This window comes from Corythoichthys intestinalis, chromosome 2, assembly GCF_030265065.1.
Source record: "Corythoichthys intestinalis isolate RoL2023-P3 chromosome 2, ASM3026506v1, whole genome shotgun sequence".
NCBI lineage: Eukaryota > Metazoa > Chordata > Actinopteri > Syngnathiformes > Syngnathidae > Corythoichthys > Corythoichthys intestinalis.
Window position 1 is genome coordinate 72,106,515 of NC_080396.1, and position 20,798 is coordinate 72,127,312.

At 35.7% G+C, this 20,798-nt stretch overlaps 1 protein-coding gene across 9 annotated transcripts in view; it reads right to left on the reverse strand.

Annotated features, from left to right (window-relative positions):
• Positions 1-2,938: 2,938 nt before the first annotated feature.
• Positions 2,939-20,798, reverse strand: part of LOC130930836 (muscleblind-like protein 2a) — a 102,167-nt gene continuing 84,307 nt past the window's right edge. For 4 of the 9 annotated variants that reach the window (XM_057859047.1, XM_057859092.1, XM_057859027.1 and 1 more), the window contains 2 exons: positions 20,637-20,672; positions 2,939-12,612 (listed from right to left, as the gene is read on the reverse strand). In XM_057859047.1, coding sequence (XP_057715030.1) covers positions 12,497-12,612; positions 20,637-20,672 — 152 coding nt within the window. In that variant the 3' untranslated portion in view covers positions 2,939-12,496. Of the gene's footprint in view, positions 12,613-15,035; positions 15,131-20,636; positions 20,673-20,798 lie in introns of all 9 variants that reach the window. The other 5 variants (XM_057859082.1, XM_057859056.1, XM_057859102.1 and 2 more) reach the window with 5 other exon arrangements.

Here is a 20,798-nt window from a genome sequence, read left to right on the forward strand (position 1 = left end):
TTTAAGCATGAAATCATTTGAACCGATCACTGTGATTTTCAGACAAGGCCCACCTGACTATAAGCCGCAACCCACCAAATTTGAGACGAAAACAACATTTGTTCATAGATAAGCTGCACTTGAGTATAAGTCGCAGCTGTCCTCACTGTATTATGGGCAGTGTTGGGCACGTTATTTTAACAAAGTACTGTAATTAGTTACATTACTCACTACTTCTTCCAAAAAGTAACTGAGTTAGTAACTGAATTACTCTATAGTAAAAGTAACTAGTTACCAGGAAAGTAACTATTTCCGTTACTTTAAAAAGAACTTGTTGTATGTCAAAGAATTCGAAATTTTCTGAGCAGTATTCGAGTCAGTGGAATCGAGAAGAACAGACAGGTAGTTAACTTGTTAGGTGCTTCAGCAGATTTGAATTGCTTACCACAGATGTCGACAAAAGCTTTGCCCCAGGACATAAATTACACATTACATGCAGGTTCTTTCCTTTAATTTCGACAAACTTGAAATAGTGTCTATATCTCCACCTCTTAAAGGACAATTTTTCTTCTGAATGCTCTGCCATCCCGACCCTGTGCATCTGTTTTGCGTGTGTGTGTTTGCCGCACGCGCTGTTCCGGTTTGCTTGTGAAATCACCGGCTCTAATTGGCTTACCACGACCCATGACTCTAACCCTCAGCCAATCACAATCACTTCCATTGCATCTCTTGAGGGGCCGCATTCAGGTAGGCTCGTTTCCCGACAATTCACGTCGCCTTCAAAGCGTCTGCCGTCCTCATGATGGAAGCAGAATTATTGCTGGCTGACAGTGGGAGATGGGAACGAGGCTAGCATCAGGTGTAGCAAACTGCGTTACTCCCAACACTGATTATGGGATATTAACACCAAAGGACTAACAGGTAACACTTTATTTGACAGCGGCATCATAAGAATGTCATAAGACCAAATGAACCACCATGAAGCTTTGAACCAATTGGCTGCAAAGCTTCATTTGGCCATCACTGCTCCCTTGGGGGAGACAATATCTGCTGCCACCTGCTGTCAACACTGTTGTCATCCAACATGCCTCCTAGCATGCATTGCAGCGCTACAGATTCTTGTTCTGTGCTAATTGCTTCTTCAGTTACTGTTCCATTTGTTTCATTAATTGCTAGTCACTGTATTTGGTAACACTTTATTTGACAGTGGCACCATAAAACTGTCATAAGACCATCATACTTATGACACTGCCATGAGCATTAATGAATGCTTATGACAGATGCCCTTTTGTGCCATCTCACTTTTGAATGGATGTAAAAGAGCCGAGCTGGACTTAAATGAAGTTAGTGACATAACTTGCCGATGACACTTAATGATATCTGTCATAAGCATTCATGAATGCCCGTGATAGTGCCATAATTATGACTGTGTTATGGCAGTCTTATGACGTCGCTGTCAAAGTGTTACCTATTAACCCAAATAAATCAACGAAAAAGCCTCTTGATTCAAAGTTAAGGGGAAAAAGTAGCAGTTTATAGTCCGAATATTACGATAGTTGTTGATTCATTGTGGCAGGTCTCTTTTTGAAGTTACGTTTGCAGTAAAACCAATTTTCACTGGCAGTTAGTAATTAGGAACAAATGAAAGTCAAATAGAAGTGAGAAAAATACTTTTTCCAATTTTCTTTATTTCCTTTTTTCAATAGATTTGACACTACCTTGCTGGAAACAAAACACGTTTGACTATTAGGAACCTAAATAAAGAATACATTTTTATATATATATAATTTGAAAAAAGACTTTAAACCGGAAGAAAATGGCGTTTTTGTCCTGTTTGGTTGAGGCAGAGCAGCATAAACAGCATCTAATCGCCTCCCGTTTGCCTCCCTCTGCTGGCCAATATTGCAAATGACATCAGCTCCATTTTATTATCATGGCTTTAGATCGCGTTAATTTAATCTACAAATTGACAAAAACCAAAACTTTACGAGCAGATAAGGCAACCGACAGACAGGAAACGACGTTTAAACAGTGTGAAAGTGCAATTCTCATTGGCTGCCATTGACGGGGATGGACGAACCAGACTGGCTTTAAAAAATGACTCTTTTTAATTTACTGCACTGTAATTGTGGCATATTGACACGTACTTAACTCAAACTCAGGAATCATATAGACAACCTTCCTGCTGTTAAATCGGCTTCAACATTATTTCATTAATTAAGATTGGCTGCCATTGACGGCGCTAAACGTCCAACCCATTTAGACTGGGAGGGGCGAATGAACGTACTCCCAGTCAAAATGAATTGGACGTCTAGCGCCGTCAATTGCACTTAACCTTTTGATGCCTGAATTTATATTGAATACGTATAGATGAAGCATAGGTGGAATATATTAAGCATCAATTAAAAATAATACATAAGATTGAAAATTAAATAGAAAATACAACAACAATATTGAAAATCCTGGAAAAAAAAATACATACATAAATATATATGTCAAAAAGATGAAAAAAATTAAAGAAGTAAAAATGAATTAAAATTTTCAATAAAAATAAATCAATAATAGAAATGAATCATAAAAATAAAAGATAATACAAATAAAATAAAATTAAAATTTTGATGTTTTACTTTTTTCAGAAGTAATACATTTTAAAAAAGGATTATTCCATAAAAATAGAGAATCAGAAACCGAAAAAAAAAATAATAATAATAATAATAATAATAATTAAGGAAAACAATAGAAAATGTTTTGAACAAAAAGGATATTTCAAAATTAAAGAAAAATTTTCAAATATTTAATTTTTAATGAATTTCCCATATATTAATCTATTTCTGTTCAATTGTTCAATTTTTAAATGTAGGATTATTCAATTTAATCGTATTTTCCAATTTAATTTTCTGTATGTACACTTTTTTATTTTTAGCTCAGAATTTTAGTCCCCCCCCCCCCCCCCCCCCCCAATTTGTCTACAGTGTGGATTTATTATTATTTCATGTACTTATGTATCTCCTACAATGCTTTTTTTATGTAGATTTATTTATTATAAATTATAATCAAGAAGTTAACCACCACGATCATTCACTACCAGCCATTCCACCCACGTCTATCACTGTCATTGGCAGCGCAAGAGTGAACATTTCCTTTTGAGATGACTTTCTTACGTGTACATATTTCTATCTTTATTATACCATTGAATCTAGTGAAGGTCACAGCTCTACAGCGGCTGCTCTTTTCAAGTGAAAATATTAGTTACAATCTCAGTGAAGAATAAGAAATATTGTCTTTACAATCTACTTTGTGTACAGTGTTGTCATATCTTTTACAAAAATACCAAACTGCAACACTTGGTTGCCACAGCATGAAATACTAGCATACTAGCGTGAAAATTACATCTTATTTTTACCTTTTTTTTCTTTTTTTGGTAAATGTTATCTATACAATACACATTTTTTTGTTTTCCAACAACACAAGCAAGTCTAGGACTACTCTCACTTTGGAAACACTGTTTTTTTGTTTTTGTTTTCAACTCTTTCCAGCAAAAAGGCCATAAGAGGTCCGTTAGCTTCCACCGCCGCATTGCTAGCTTAATAAATTACATTCGTTTCAAATGTGTTTACAGTGTAACATAAAGTTGAAACGGAAAATAAATTTGGACAAAACCGTGAAGACAGAGAGAATTTAACTGAAAAGTTTGGATTGTCGATGGTTTTCGAGCACCATGAGCTAAACGGTACAAAGGAAGTGGATTGTTGCCACCCCCCCTCACAAAAAAAACCCCAACTAGTATATTGTTGTAAAAAATGATTTACGTGATAATATCATATTATCAAGTCAAAACAAGTACTAATTATCATGTTCGAACTTGATCATTAGAAATAAATGTGATAATGATCGCGATCGAATCACGTTTTAACATGATAATGATTAAGTTTTACATGGCAACGTCATGTAAAAACGTGATAATGATCAAATGTTTACATGATGCGATCATTCTGTCAAGTAAAAATGAGATGACTATCATTTGAAACGTGTTAAGTATCATAAAGGTGGTAAAAATTAGGTAAAAACGGGATAATTAACATTATTACATTATAACATTATTTAAAAACGTTGCTGTTTTTAATGTGAACGATCATGTAACAATTAATGCAACTAAGTTATCATTTTACATGATAATGGTCACCTTTTTAAATGATAATATCTTAGAAAAATGTGACCATTATCATATATTATCATTTAAAAACATGCTAACTATCCAGTGCTTACATAATGCGATAACTATCATTTAAAATGTAAAAAGTACAGGTAGTCCCCGGGTTACGACATACCCGACTTGCGTGATTTCGACTTCACGAGGCCGGTTTCTCGTCCGCCATTTTGTCTCCAATTTTTTTTAAATTTATTTTTTAGTCGCGTAACAGTGCCTCGTCCACCAATTTTTTAAAACGTATTTTTTTATCAATATGATGTATAATACATGTATGTTGGTAGTTATTTTGAGATTTTGTGGGTAATTATAGGGTTAATTCCGATTTACCCGGAAATTCGGGTTACGTCGGGGCTACCTGTATCTTCTATCATCTATCTGTATGTATAACATGTAATAAGGCGATAATCATTTAAAAGGGTGGTAATTATCATGTGAAAACTTTATATTTATGTCAAAACTTGATAATTATCATGTGAAAACATGTTGACTATCATTTAAAAATGTTATAATTATCATGTAAAAACCTTTTCACGTGAACAATCATGTAGCAACTCAAGCAGAAAACGTTTTTCACGATATTTATCATGTTTTCAAATAATATCATTTTACATGATAATGACCATGTTTATCATCATGAAAATATGGGACCATTATCATTTAAAAAAAATATCATGTAAAAAAGGTTAATCATTATCAAGTGTTTACATGATGCTATCATTCTGTAATGTAAAAATATTTATCATTTAAAACATAATAAGTATCATGGAAAAACGTGACCATTATGATGTAAAAATACGATAATCACGTAAAAACAAACGCAAAAACATGCTAATTAGCTTGTAAAAAACGGATAATTAAAACGTAACCATTCCTCATGATATTTATGTTTTTACATGATACTTATCTTGCTTTTACATGGATAGTATCAAGGAAAAATGTGACCAATGTTTTTTTTTCAATGACAGTTATCACGTAAAAACTTGGTAACTGTCATTTAAAAATGTGATAATCATGCTAAAACATGCTAATTATAATGTCAAATTAGTCTTTTAAAAATGTGATAATATTCATGCTAAAATGTGTTGACTATCATTTAAAAACGTGATAATTATCATGTAAAAATGTTAGGACAAACATGTGACAACTACAGTAGAAATTGTTTTTAATGACGTTTATCACGTCATCAAATGATAGTTGTCATGCTTTTTACACGAACTCATGGTAGTATCATGGATCTTTATCACCTTTTTAAATGATAGTCATCATGCTTTTACATGATAATGACCAAGTTTATCATCATGTTTTTACACATTATCACCTAAAAACGTGATGACTGGTGTAAAAACGTGATAGCTATCATGTACAAATGTGATCATTATAATGTCAAAATTTGATGAATAGCATACAAAAACACGTTATGTTGAAATGTGTTGATCATTTAAAACATGATCATTAGCGTGTAAAAATGTGATTATCATTTAATAATTCAATAATTATCATGTAAAAATGTGATCTCATGTAAAAACATAACTGTCATCCAGAAACCGTTTCTTGTGACATTTGTCACGTTTTCAAATGATAGTTTTCATGCTTTTATATGATAATGACACGTTTTTCATGTAATTTCGATTTCGACCTTACGACACCGAAGTCTCGTCTGCCATTTTAACTACAATTGTTTTTTGTTTGTTTTTTGATGATAATGACCACATTTATCATCATGTTTTCACATAATGTAAAAACATGATCATTATCATGTAAAAACGTGATCCATATCATGTAAACGTTTTTACATGATATTCTCATGTAAAAATGTGACCAATATCATGTTTTTAATTATTATCAAGTTAAAATGTTATATTATGATGATATAATGCAATAATTATCATGTGATCATTATCGTGTAAAACGTTGATCACTATCATGTAAACGTTTTTACATAATAATATTACGGAAAAATGTGACCAATATCATGTTTTTAAATATTATCAAGTAAATACCTGATAATTATGATGAAATAATGCAGTAATTATCATGTAAAAACGTGATCATTATCATGCAAAAAGCTGATCGCTATCATGTAAACGTTTTTACATAATACCACCATGAAAAATGACCAAAATCATGTTTTTAAATATCATCAAGTAAAAACGTGACAATTATCATGAAATAATGCAATAATTATCATGTAAAAATGTGATAACAATCATGTAAAAACATTTTCATGGTATTTATTACCTTTTAAAATGATAGTCATCATGCTTTTACATGATAATGACCACGTTTATCATCACGTTTTTAAAATATTATTGTGTAAAAAAATTTTACACGATAGTTTCACATAAAAACGTCACCATAATCTTCTTTTGATAGTGATACTTGACTTTTGCAAACATTTTGTGTGGCAACAATTCACTTCTGTCATATACAATGAAACATTTAAAAAAATTACATTAAAAAATATGCCGATTGGTTTCCAAAAAAACAACAAGAAGAACATTTCATGATCTTGACTTGCTTGAAGTGCAGGTGGACTCAAGTCCAAACATATTTTGATAGAACATAAACACATTCCTAAAAGCAGATGAGAAACTACATACGTACGTATGTACTGTACGTATATACATTGCAGGCGAGTTTTCCTTTCTGGCTCCGTTTTGGAATAGTGGCCTTCCAGAAAGACACTTGTGATGTCTACGGACAGTTGGTAGAAAAAGAGTTTATTTATTTCCTTCCTGCCGAACTTGAAGCTAGCTTGTAGGTGAGCATGTTTTAGGCACTTCTACAGTCTTCTACGATGAAACCAAATGGTGGAACTTTGGCAAAATGCTTCCAGAAGGAGACTTCCACAACACTGGAGTCCATAATCTCCCATCTTCTTTTTGACTTGTCGTGCCAGAAATGTGACTCAAATAAATAGGAAAGGTTTTGAAATCATTTGAAATCATGTACATCATTGATACAGTATTTTAACTCTCAATAGAATCTATTTCAGAGGTGTCAAACTGGTGACCCACCGCGTCTTTTTGTGTGGCCCGCGAAAGTAAATCGCGTGCATTGCATAACCGATATTAGATAAAAGATATTTACTATTTATTTATTTGCTTTGATTTGTTTTTTTTTTTTTGATGAAATATTTTTTAAAGGGATGTTGAAATGTTTTTCCCCCTTTTGTTAAAAAACGAAAAAAATAAATGAATAAATAAAAATATGAAAGACAAATATTTACATTTTTTCCTTTTTCTAATACATATACATTTCTTTTCATAAATTAAATTTCCCAGTTTTTCCTTTAAAAAAAAGTGAAATAAAAATGGAAAAGCATCGGAAAAAAATGTTAGGCTAAAAAAAATAAGGATTTGGAAAATTTGTAATTCAACAACGTCTTTAAACGATTGATTGATTATCAAAATAGTAGTCGGATCATTTGCAAATCGATTAGTGAATTAATCGTATCAGCGCTAGTTCATTTGCCCCTCCAAGGCGAAATGGATTAGACGTGTAGCGCCGTCAATGGCAGCCAATGAGGTAACGCGCACTTAAAACAATTAACTGGGAGATTAATTGCGATTGATAAATAATTGATTGACTGAATAATAATGAGTTCAAAAGTCATAATCAGACAGTTTCTATTGAGAGGCAATAGTTACGCAATTTAATTGCAATTAATTGAATTCTGTCTAAAAATGATTTCAAATGTCGTAATGAGTTAATTTTAGAGCGACGCAATAGGTACTCATTTGAACCGCGATCAATCACATCGGCCTTCTGCATAAGGCGGCAACAACTAATTGATTAAATCGATTAAAATCGATTAGTTGACAACAAATTTGATAATTTATTTTTGGCGCAACTATGAGCGCGCCAGTGATTAGAGCAAGAAAGAGAGAGAGTTTCAGTGATTTTAGGAGGTTTCTGGCTCCGTGGGGAAATTTATGGCTAGGTTCATACTGCAGGTCTTAATGCACAATTACGATTTTTTAATGAAATCTGTTTTTTTTGGCGTGCCCTTTCAGACAGCCTTCGTCCATTGAGCCCTTTCAAGTATTACGCATGCGCACTAAGAATAAGACATAAGAAAAGACTACACATGCTGGCCGGACATCATTCTAGGGCGATCATATTTTGATTTCCAAAAAGAGGACACAAATAACAGACATTAATAATCCCCATTTAGTCTTATATTCAAAGTTTATATGGATTGATAGAGCGCATGCACGTACTATATGTGAGTGATGCACACACATAAGCCTTATGTGTGTGCGTCAGTTTGCCCCTACTCGGCCATGTAGGCAAAACTGCTTATTTGGCGCACAGAAAGAAAACCGAGCATTATCAGGCTTCCTTTTCTTTATTTTTTATTAGGGTGGTCAAGCCCACGTCCTTAGTAAAAGCCGAGTTCAAGCTAGGCGCTAACGCTAATGCACAGCTATTGCTGCCATCATGCCTGCCACTCTCGCTCTTCGCTGACGTAATGGCTGCATGAATTTAGTCTTGGCAGATTTGACAGTTCAGACCGCAGCCACATTCTGGAAAAATGTGGCCCAGATCGGATTTAAACCACATACGAAAGTGACCCAGATCAGCTTTGAAATGGTCCACTTCTATGCTACTTTTCACGTTCAGACCGTCAACCTAATGCCTCACTCGAGTTGGAAAAACACAAAAAAAATCAGATTCGTGCATGAAGACCTGGGTTCTGAACCTAGCCTATGCCAGGGAGTTCCAGCAGAAATTCTCGCAACTTTCACCCCTGCTTATATGTTTATTTTCCCCCTCTTCATTGCACATTTTTGGGCTGCTGCAACTTGCAGTCATAATACAGGTAGTCCCCGTGTTACGACGTACTCGACTTACATGATTTCGACTTTATAATACTGGAGTCTCGTCCGCCATTTATTTTTGGTTACGTTGCATAAACAATACCTTATTGCACCTCACAGTATCTTATTTTTTCCTTTACTGTATTAATATGATGTGTTCTGTCCTCACTAAACGTGAAGTTGTTAAGCTTTACAGACAGCAAACAAAGCAATTGTGCTTTTTGAAGCTTTTACTTCCTTCACTTTTGACAATTTGTAAAGCTGTAGCACAAATATGTTCAAAACGACACACATTTTAACAATAAAATACTTGACACAAAACAATTGGTGTTTAAACGTCCATCTAATCATTGTGTAAATTCAGTAAATTAAATTAGCATAATTTGCCGAACAAAAGCATCATCTTAAATGCTATGAATGCTGACGTATTTACAATTCTCATAGCAAATCGCTCACATGTAACTCCACAAACTGTAGCTGTAAACTTCATTAAAAATGGAATTAGCTGAAACAACTTACAGCCTCAAACCAGAACGCAGCTATCCATGTCAGACGTCTGACTCTGCTCCTGATTCATACAAGATGACAGTCCAGCCAGACCCAACGCTGCCACAAGAGGGCAGTGTATCTTTCACTATTTAACAAAATTGAATGCTTTTGGACTTTTTGGTTAGTTATTTTGGGGTACTTTAAGGGTTAATCCCGATTTACAAGGAAATTAGCGTTACGTCGCCAGTGTAGGAACGGAACTCGTTCGTAACTCGGGGAGTACCTGTAGTGAATTCTATATTAGTATTTAGCAATGAAATAATCACAAATATTAACTCATTGGCTGCCACTGACAGCGGTAGACATCTAATCCATTTGAGTTTGGTGCTCGACCTCCCAGTTCAAACGGATTGGACGTCTATCGCCGTCAATGGGACACAATGAATTAATACGAAGTAAAAATATTTAATTAACTCTGAGATTAATAGCAATTGAAAGTCCCGAGTTACTGTAATTGTAAAGCCAGGAAATGGTCACTCGTTTTAATTGCGATTAATTGTGTCAGATTAATTGGGATTAATCGCATACTGGATAATAATGAATTCGAATGTCAGGCAATGGTTACCAATTTGACTCTCGATTAATCGCGTGTTGGCATGTGCCGGTTACCGCTATCAAGGTTTACCATGGTATGAAAACGTCATAGTTTCAAAACCACTAAGATTTTCCGTCATACCGTAGTACGGCATTAGCTATTTGTTATGTCCCATGTCTGTCACCGTGCTGTAGAATAGACACAATGGCTGAAGGTGTTGGAACAACACCTGAGCTTTTCCCCCCTCAAAAAAGACAAAGTCGCTAGTATGGGAGTACTTCAGTTACCGAAAAGAAACAGACGGCTGCGGCTTAGAGGAGGAAGGAGAGCAGGACCTCCAACATGATTTCACATTTATGTGACCATCATCCGTAACTTTACACAAAAATTTAAGGTAAGTTAACGTTGTCATGAACGTTTCCCACCAGCTACGAGAGTTCACTCCAGCTGGTTTAGTGTGTTTAGTGATGGTAAAAGAAATGCTATAATGTAAGCTTGTTAATGAGGCAGATAACGTGGCTAGTGAGCATGCCAAGACGGCTAAGCACTTTCCTCTCTACCATTAGCCTACTTTTGTAAAGTCTTCCGCCATTGTAAACATCTTTTCAAAATAACATTTTCATAATACAGCCTGTGATGTTTTTTCTCTCTGGTGACTTTCTGTGTTGAGAGAGGCTGTGTGTGGGTGTCTATAATGTGTAAATAATCATAAAAGTCATACACACTCTCCGTCTCTTGCTTTCGAAATTCTATTTCAATTTTATTTCAAATCAGTTATTTTTAGTGCTGTCAAATGTATCGCGTTAACGGGCGGTAATTAATTTTTTTGATCACTCACGTTAAAATATTTGATGCATTTAACACTGCATTGCCTCAAACAGATTACAATGACGCCGTTTTTAGCTCAGTGAGAGAGCTAAGAGGAAGAGATGTGCGAGTGGACACAGGCGTTCATTGGACCGCGCCGTTTATTGGCATAAGCTTTGGCAACTCTTGTGCCATAACTATTGTGGCGAGCGACGTGGGGAACAATGACAGGATATGATCTTTTTCTTAATATGCATTATTGAACACAACGCAGAACATATACCATTTGCAGCCACCACAGACAGTCATGGTTGCCCAACTTCCCATCATGCATTTGGGCGGAACAGTTAAGTTGCTACAGTATCATTTAGTAAAAGCACAACAAAAATTATATTCCTATCCCTCCAAAAAATAATGTCCAAGCGCTCAATGCAAAGAGAACTGGCATACCCAATCAAAATAGCTATGCAAACTACACATAAAACTTACTCAGACTTTGCCTTGGCTCGATCTCTAATTAATTTAAAACTCACCATTGACACCTTGTGGTGTATTTTAATCACTACCTTACGTAGATAAATACACTGTGGAAGAACGGCAGGGAGCCCATGTGACATCCCGCTCGGCGATGTCAACAATGGCGAGCTATTAGTTTATTTTTTGATTGAAAATTTTACCAATTTAAAACGAAAACATTAAGAGGGGTTTTAATATAAAATTACTATAACTTGCACTATCTTTTAAGAACTACAAGTCTTTCTATCCGTGGATCCCTTTAACAGAAAGAATGTTAATAATGTTAATGCCATCTTGTGGATTTATTGTTATAATAAACAAATACAGTACTTATGTACAGTATGTTGAATGTATATATCAGTCTTGTGTCTTATCTTTCCATTCCAACAATAATTTACAGGAAAATATGGCATATATTAGAGATGGTTTGAATTGCGATTAATTACGATTAATTAATTTTTAAGCTGTGATAAACTCGATTAAAATTTTTAATCGTTTGACAGCCCAAGTTATTTTGTTTATTTATTTTAACATTATATTCGTGTTGATGCTCCAATTTGCAAATATGTTGTGAAAAATTGAAAAAATCCTGTTCAATGGAAATTTTTTAAACTCATATATCTCAAAATAACACATTTTAGAGCTATAATTGCAATACCGAGATCGTGAAACCGCATTATTTTTGCTTAAGGTTATCATACCGTCAAAATCTCATACCGGCACATGCCTAATCGTGTGTGATGAACTCAAAAGTCATAAGAAGTAATTTGAATCGTGATTAATCGCATGAGATTAATTGTATTCAGTATAATAATGAATTCAAAAACAGTATTTAGCAAACTTTCATGACAAATATACTGCTAAAAATAATATAAAAATAATGAAACAATAATCCATGTTAACTCATTGACTGCCACTGACTTCGATAGATGTCCAATCGCAGCTAGTTGGCCCGTATTGGCCTTCCGGAGCAAACCATAACTACATTGAGTTTGACACCCCTGTTCTACTGAATATGATGCCTGTGCATCAATAAGATGACACTGGCATGAAGTGCAGTTACTGTAAGTGTTCCGCTTAGCATGCAGGTTGCCGGACCTCTACGGGAGAGGACAGATAGTATTTACACGCAGGCAGTTTGCAGGCAGCTTCGTCACACGTCGCTGCTTTTGTGGCATTCACTTCAGGATGATCTGCAAGTGAGGAAGAGAAGAACGTGTCAAGAGATGTTAGAAGGTCGCATAGTAAGATTAGAAATTGAAGTCATTGGGTGTCATTGAGGGTGCTAGACGTAGAGATAACATTTAAAGGTGTTAAACACTCGTAGACGTCCAATCCATTTGATGGGGGAGGGATGGCAGCGAATGAACATTTGTGATAAATCCATGATAAACTACTTTATATTCATAGCAGAAGGATGATTAGATGCCACGTGATTGGACGGCTATCATCGTCAACGGCACTGAAGGAGTTAACTGGGAAAGGTACGCCAAATTAATCAGTCTTCTTCCATTGAAGAAGACTTTTTCCCCTCATTTTTAATAATAAAAATATAAAATAAAAACAACCTAAAAATGATCAGTTTGGACCCTTTTATATTAAAAAAATATTTTAAAATAATATTCTTAAATTTAAAAAATGAAAAAAAAAAGTTTCAATATATATATATATTTTAAAATTGTAAAATACATTAAGAACAAGAATGTTACTGGTTTTATCTAGCATTTCTTTAGACAAATTATTTAGAAAATGATTAAAATAATAGTAAAATAAAATAAATGCAATTTTAAAATAATAAATATTTACTTTTTTAATAGATTCTTTCAAATTAAATGCAATTTTAGAAATGATAGAAATTAGATCATATTTACTACACAAGAGGGCGCTGTAACTTCATTTCTACCCTGATTAATTAGTGTTAGTAAAAGTAATATGCATTCATTTTTTTTTTTTTTACATACTATGCATTTAATTGGAGACAACAAAATGCAGCATTTAATTGATGTCTACAGTGTCTCACTTTTGATGATTATTAACTGCGATTACCGTAATTTTAGGACTATAAGCCGCTACTTTTTTCCCTCATTTTGAATCCTGCGCATTATAGTCCAGTGCGGCTTATCTGTTTATTTTTTTGGGGTTCATAGGTATCACTTTATTTTACAGTAGAGTCGTAAGAATTTTACAGTAGAGTCGTAAGACTGTCATAATAATGACATGACACTATCATGGGCATTACTGAATGCTTATGATAGATGTCATTAAGTGTCAACCGGCAAATTATGTCACTTACTCCATTTATGTCCAGCTCGGATCTTTGACATCCGTTCAAAAGTAAGATCATTTGCTGGAAGACACTAAATTACATCTGTTATAAGCATTCATTGATGTTCATGACATCGTCATCTCATAATTATGATTGTCTTATGACAGTGTTATGGCACCACGGTCAAATAAAGTGTTCCCAAATACCACAACTAACAATTAATGAAACAACTGGAAGAATAACTGAAGAAATAATTAGAACAGAACATGAATTTTGATTGCTATTTACATCTGTAGCACTGCAATGAATGCTAGGAGGCATGTTGAACAACAACAGTGTTGACAGCAGGTGGCAGCAGAGGTTTACTGTCTCCCCCAAGGGTGCAGTGATGGACAAATGATGCTTCTTGAAGCAATGAAGCTTTGCAGCCAATTGGTTTAAAGCGTCATGGTGGTTCATTTGGTCTTATGACAGTCTTATGATGCCGCTGTCAAATAAAATTACCGGTTAATATATTTAGGTGTAAATATCTCATAATACAATGAGGACAGCTGTGGTTTATAGTCCAGCATGGCTTATGTATGAACAAATGTTGTTTTCGTGTCAAATTTGGTGGGTGGCGGCTTATAGTCAGGTGCGCCCTATTGTCCGAAAATTATGGTAATCAAATTCTTTGTAATAATAATAATAATAATAATAAATAACTGTATATAAAATAAAAAAAGGAAAGTATTTATTTTGAACAAATAAAAAGCGGGAATTTATTCATGAATGAGATTCCCAGATTACTTCCTGTTCTGTAACCCAAAATCAACTGGAAGTCACCCGTAAATGCCCCAAAATCAACAGGAAGTGACTGAAAATCAACAGGAAATGACCTGAAATGCCCCCAAATTAAACTCATTGCTTGCCATTGATCGCCATAGACGTCCAATCCGTTTGGAGTGGGAGGGATGGCCTCCCACTCCAAACGGATTGGACGTCTACTAGCGAAAAACCTACAGCAGAAGGATGAAAACAGCTTGTTTTTTGGTTTATTTATGGTTTTGTAGAATATTATACATTACTGCATTGCTGCAAGTGAAAATGATCGATCAAAGTACGTATTATCATTTCTATGATGATTAGATTTTCATAATATTTTTCGTAAAATGAATTTTTCACGTACCGAAACTTCAGTATCTCGAGGTACCACTGTGCTTGACATTAAATGATAAAAACATGCGGAACAAAACAAGGAAGTTGCCCAACAACACATTTATAGATGGGGGCGGAGCCTTAACGGCAGCCATTTTGTAAGCGGGACTAATTCGGACCAAGTGATTTTACAAAGCAGTAAAAAGAGCAAACCTGACTGGCTTGGCCCGTGGCCGCGTAGGGGACGCCGGTGGCCGGAGATGTTGCTGCAGAGACAGTAGCAGGCGGAGCACTGTACATCATTGGCACTTGGTTTTCACCCACCGTGACAAAGAGAGGGGAGCATTTTGCCGCGGGAGTGTTACAGAGCCAGCAAGCCGTGGTTAGGGTTAGGCCATTCGCAACGCAAAAGCGAGGCGGAACAAAAGCATGAGAGGAAGAAAAAAAAAAAAAAAAAAGAGACAAGCAGATTACCATCACAAGTGAGCATAATTTTGCTAGTTTTGTGCTTTTGCAAGCTAGTTGCAAGTGGTTTGACAAAAAATTCAAATACAAAAATGGAAAAAAATGGTAAATATTATCTTTTTTTTGTTGATTTATTTTTGAAATTGTTAATACTTTATTTGACAGTGGATTCATAAAACATAAGACCGTCACCAGTGTTGTCACAGATTAGTTAAAAAAGTAATTTAATTACTGATTACTGATTACGCCTCAAAAAAGTGACTTACTTACTTTACTGATTACTTTATTATCAAAGTAACCAAATTAGTTTACAAGTAATTTATTGTTTACTTCTTACCAATTTTTCTCTCTTTGCTGCCTAAACCATAGACTTCATAATAATATTGTCGGGTCAGATTACACCTTCACTGCGCCACGCCTTCAAGTAGGGGGCCATCCCACAATCCGCTTTAGTTATTCGCAGTAGGTCGCAGCGACATGTGCAGCCATCCAACGCAAAAAAAAAGTACGAAACCAGTACCGCATACAAACAGGAAGTATTGTGTCAGAAGTGATTTGTCCGAGGATTCAAGGTAATTATTATTAGTATTGTTTTTTTTCCATTTTTTTACAATAATTTTTAACGTAAAAAGCTCTTTGTTGTAAGGCGGCCGCCATATTTACTTATGGACTAGCATCATAATTTGCGATATTTACGTACAATAAATGCTAACTGCCTGTTTTTTTGTGTGTGTTTTTTTTTTGCTCTTTTAACAAAGACGCGAGACTGTTTTACATTCAGATCTAGAAAGAATTCGAGGAGTTGAGCATTTATTCACAAGAATTTTCAACGTAAAAAGTGTTGTAAGGCTGCCGCCACATTGACTAACAGGCTAGCATCGTACTTCGACATATTTATGTAAAATAAATGCCAACTGCCTGTTTTTTTGCTCTTTTAACAAAGAATCGAGACTGTTTTACGTCCATATCTATAAAGAATTCAGGGATTTAAGCATTTATTCACAACAATTTTTACTGGAAAAGCTCTGTTTACATAAGGCGGCCGCTACATTTGCTTACTGACTAGCATCATAGTTCGCAACATTTACGTAAAATAAATGCTAACTGCACGTGTTTTGTGCTTTAAACCAAGAATCAAGACTGTTTTACGTCCATATCTTTAAAGATTTCAGGGATTTAAGTATTTATTCACAAGAATTTTCAACGAAAAAAGCTCTTTGTCTGTGATTCCACTCGGTCAGCTTTGACGGCCACGCCCCTATTAATCGGCCCCGCGCCCTGCAACCCGTCAATATATTATGAAGTCTATGCCTAAACATAAGATTGACAACAGAAAAATATCATCGCATGTAACTGACTTTCCGATAATTGAATTTAAAGGGAAAGATCAGATTTTTTCACATTTGGCTTCATCTTCGAGTTAGCTGAGGTTTAATTAGTTGATGGAGTTAATTTCAACCACCATTGACTCGCGCTAGCTTAGCCACTCCGAAGCCCTGGAACTAACAAATACCAGACAAACTGCATGGAATTTATTGCAATCAACTGCACCAACTAACTAAACCCCCGCTAACTCAAAGATTAAGCCTAATGTAAAAAATTCTGAACTTCGTTAGGGTTACCAGCATATCAGTGCCAATGTAAAACAATGCAAATTGACAGCACAATAATTAACAACACACAAATGAATTGCACAGTGCAATAAATACAAATGTGGGGGCGGGTGCGAATGTGAAAACACGCGGTCAATTTGGCCACAAAAAACGTGGCGGCAACTAAGCACTTTACTCTCAGTCGGACTTACAACACATCCCAAAGATGCTATACGAACACATCACCTCACGGCATAAATGTGCAACACGAATATGATGTAAACAATGCTCGCCAACTATCCGCCGTTTCAATGGCAGAGCATGTAGCAGCTCCAACCTATCGCTGGAACCCTCCAGAATGAAGGAAAAATACTCATGTTCATTCATAGACGCACACAGATCTACATTACATCGCACATCTCGAATAGTGGCTGCACTCGGCTCAAATGTGCACCCTCGCTTCACATGCCTTTCTTCTAAAACAAGTAGCACGTGTGACTCGAGACCAAAACAGGAAGTAACTCTGAACGGTTACCGTGGAAACAGACCCGTAGTGGGAACCTTCCTGACCTTTTTTTAATTCAAAATGATCTCAGTACATGACTATGATATTCTTCAATCTACATACATTATGAAGCGATACTAAAATAATAACTCACAGGCATAGACTTCATAATGATATTGACGGGACACATTCCCCAGGCACTACGCCACGCCTTCAAGTAGGGGGGCGTCCACACTTCCGTCGGTCGCAGTTTTTCTTTCTTTTTTTCTTTCTTCCTTTCTTTCTTTCTTTCTTTGCATGACAAATCCAAACATACAGCATTCATATGTGTTAACAATTAATTCAACCCGAAAAGAAAAGGGCTGATGGGAGAAGCCGAAGCCTATTGAAACCCGTGCCCAGCTCAAACGCCCATTATCAAACACATGCAGCCATCCAACACCGGATTTAGGTTGAAAAAAGTACGAAAGTTGTACAGCATACAAACAGGAAGTGATTTATTCAAGGATTCAAGGTAATTATTATATTTTTCGTACAATGCATGCATTTTAAAACGTTGTGAAAAAAAAAAACAATGGGAGAAATTACCCGCTATGGCATTGGCGTCATAATTCGCAATATTTACGTAAAATAAATGCCCGTTTTTTTTTTTTTTTTGCTTCTAACCAAGAATCGAGACTGTTTTACGTCCATATCAATAAAGAATTCAGGGATTTAAGCATTTATTCACAAGAATTTTCGACGTAAAAAGCTCATTGTGGTGGTAAGGCGGCGCCAGAGTGGCTTAAAGACTAGCAGCACATTCGACATATTTACGCAAAATAAATGCTAACTGCCCGTTTTTTTTTTTTTTTTTTAACTTTCAACCAAGAATCAAGACTGTTTTACGTCCACATCTATATAGAATTCGGGGATTTAAGCCTTTCTTCACAAGAATTTTCAACGTTAAAAGCTCTTTGTCTGTGTTTCCACTCGGTCAGCTTTGACAGAGATAGGCCCCCTATTAACCGGTAGCGTGCCCCGTCAATATATTATGAAGTCTATGGCACACTAAGGAAACTAACTTTAATAAGATTACTGGTTTAAAAATGAATGCCTTATATTTCTCGTTACTGAAACAAAGTAATCAGATTACAATATTAGTGACAACACTGACATCACAATTATGACTTGACACTTTCATGAACAATAATGAATGCTTATGACAGATGTCATTAAGCGTTATCCTGCAAATTTTGTCACTAACTCCATTCATGTCCAGTCCCTATCTTTTACATCCATTCAAAAGTGACATTATTTGCCAGATGACGCTTAATGACATCTGTCATAAGCATTAGTTAATGCTCATGATAGTGTCATGTCATAATTATGGCGGTCTTATGACAGTCTTAAGGACCTACTTTCAAATCAAGTGTTACCTTAAAACATTTTCAGTGTATCTGTATTAGGGCTGAGGCTGTCGATTATTGAAGTAATCGATGATTCTATCGATTAATTAGTTCAATTAATCGAGTCATTGGCAGCCCTCAAATCGTTATGGCACATGAAAAAAATACTTTTTGCTGTAACTTCTAACATTAAAACATCACATTTTCTCGTTTTGTAACGGCCCTGTAGTTATTGTACGAGCGTTAGTATTTATGTTACGTGATCCAAATGAAAAGTCTCCCCCTATAGCGCTTTGGCACGTGAGTCTCTCTGTCATTTTACAGACGTCTCTGTCACTACCCGATCGTAACGGATTGCTACTTCGCATGGGTGAACCGACGTCACTTCCTCTCGAGCGATGACGGCAGGTACAGTGAGGAAAACAAGTATCTTATTTTCTCCAACTTAATGTCTCCAACTTCGAAATGATGGGCGGGTTTGAAATTTTCATGGTAGGTGCTTGTCCAAAGTGAGAGACAATCTAAAAAAAAATCCCGAAATCACAGTGTATGACTTTTTAAAAAAATAACATATTGTAGCACAATCATGCATTGAGGCTAATCTCTAATGGGCCTTGCTTCCAGGAACTCAACTTCAATATATACTGTAAACGTACACTTAACAAGTCAGCACCTCGTTAGACATCGATATAAATTAGATAATCATTGTTTTATATGATTTTTTGCATTATATTTTGTACCGCAAGCTCTGCTCATTCACGGATCTAACAGGACAAATTTAATGTGGCTCGACGTGCTTATGCCATATTCATTGTTGCCACCGGAGGGCAGTGTATCCACCCAAATAAATACCCCTAAAGCTAGGAGTGTGACAAAATATCGAAATGGTGATATATCGTGATACTTTGTATCCCAAACGGTTATCGATATGCTCCTGTCAAGAATCGAGTAATCGTTTTAAAAAGGTGTCAATTAAAAAAAAAAAAAAAAAAAAAGGGCTGCCATTGACGGAGCTCGCTGCCCAATCCATTTAGACTGAGAACGTTCATTTATTCAAAACCAGAGCATTCACAGTCATTCGGTCCAATTTTCGGGGCATTTACAGGTCACTTGCTTTTCATTTTAGGGCATTTACAGGTCATTTCCTTTTCTCTAATGCAAAATAAACAGTAAGTGACCCATAAAATACCCCAAAATCAACAGAAAGGAACTGAAAATCAACAGGTAAATGACCTTCAATGGCCCAGAATTACTCATTGCCTGGCATTGGCTGCCACTGACAGCCATAGACGTTCAATCCGTTTGAAGTGGGAGGGATGGCAGCGAATGAACGAATGTTCATTCGCTGTCACCCTCCCAGTTCAAATGGATTGGACGTCTACTAGTGATAAACTCATTCCAATTCACAGCAGAAGCTTGTTTTTTTGTTAATTAGTTTTTGTAGAATATCCTCAAATTATTTCCCGACCAATGTATCGAAAATCGTTGTAACGCCATATCGTCAGATCATTGTTATCGTGAGCTTTGTATCGCAAATCGTATCGTATCATGAGGTACCAAGAGGTTCCCACTCCTACCTACAGCAGTTTCAAAACAAACGAATCATCAAGGCAGTAAAATTGAGTTCGAAGCTTTTTACACCCAATCAAATGACTCGATTTAATCGATTAATCGTAGCAGCACTAATTCATGTAATATTACTTCATTTGCTAATCAGAAACTAATGAATGATCAAAATCGGAGAACATTTAATATTGAGAGGCTCCAATTGCAATTTCAAGTTAAAACAAAGATGCTAAAGGATGAAAAAAGTCAATGAATGTGTTGAGACAAAGAAGGGAAAAAGGTGAGGGTCACAACCTACCAAGACTGCTAGCGGGCGCCATGCACAGGACTGACCCTGGTGTGTTCATGCAGAGAGAAGAGGGGGGAGGGGTTTGTAGACATTCAGTTGCCACAAAAGTTGTAACTGAGATGATGGATGCTAGCAAAAAGGGGCTAACATTAACCGGTTTGATGAGTCTAA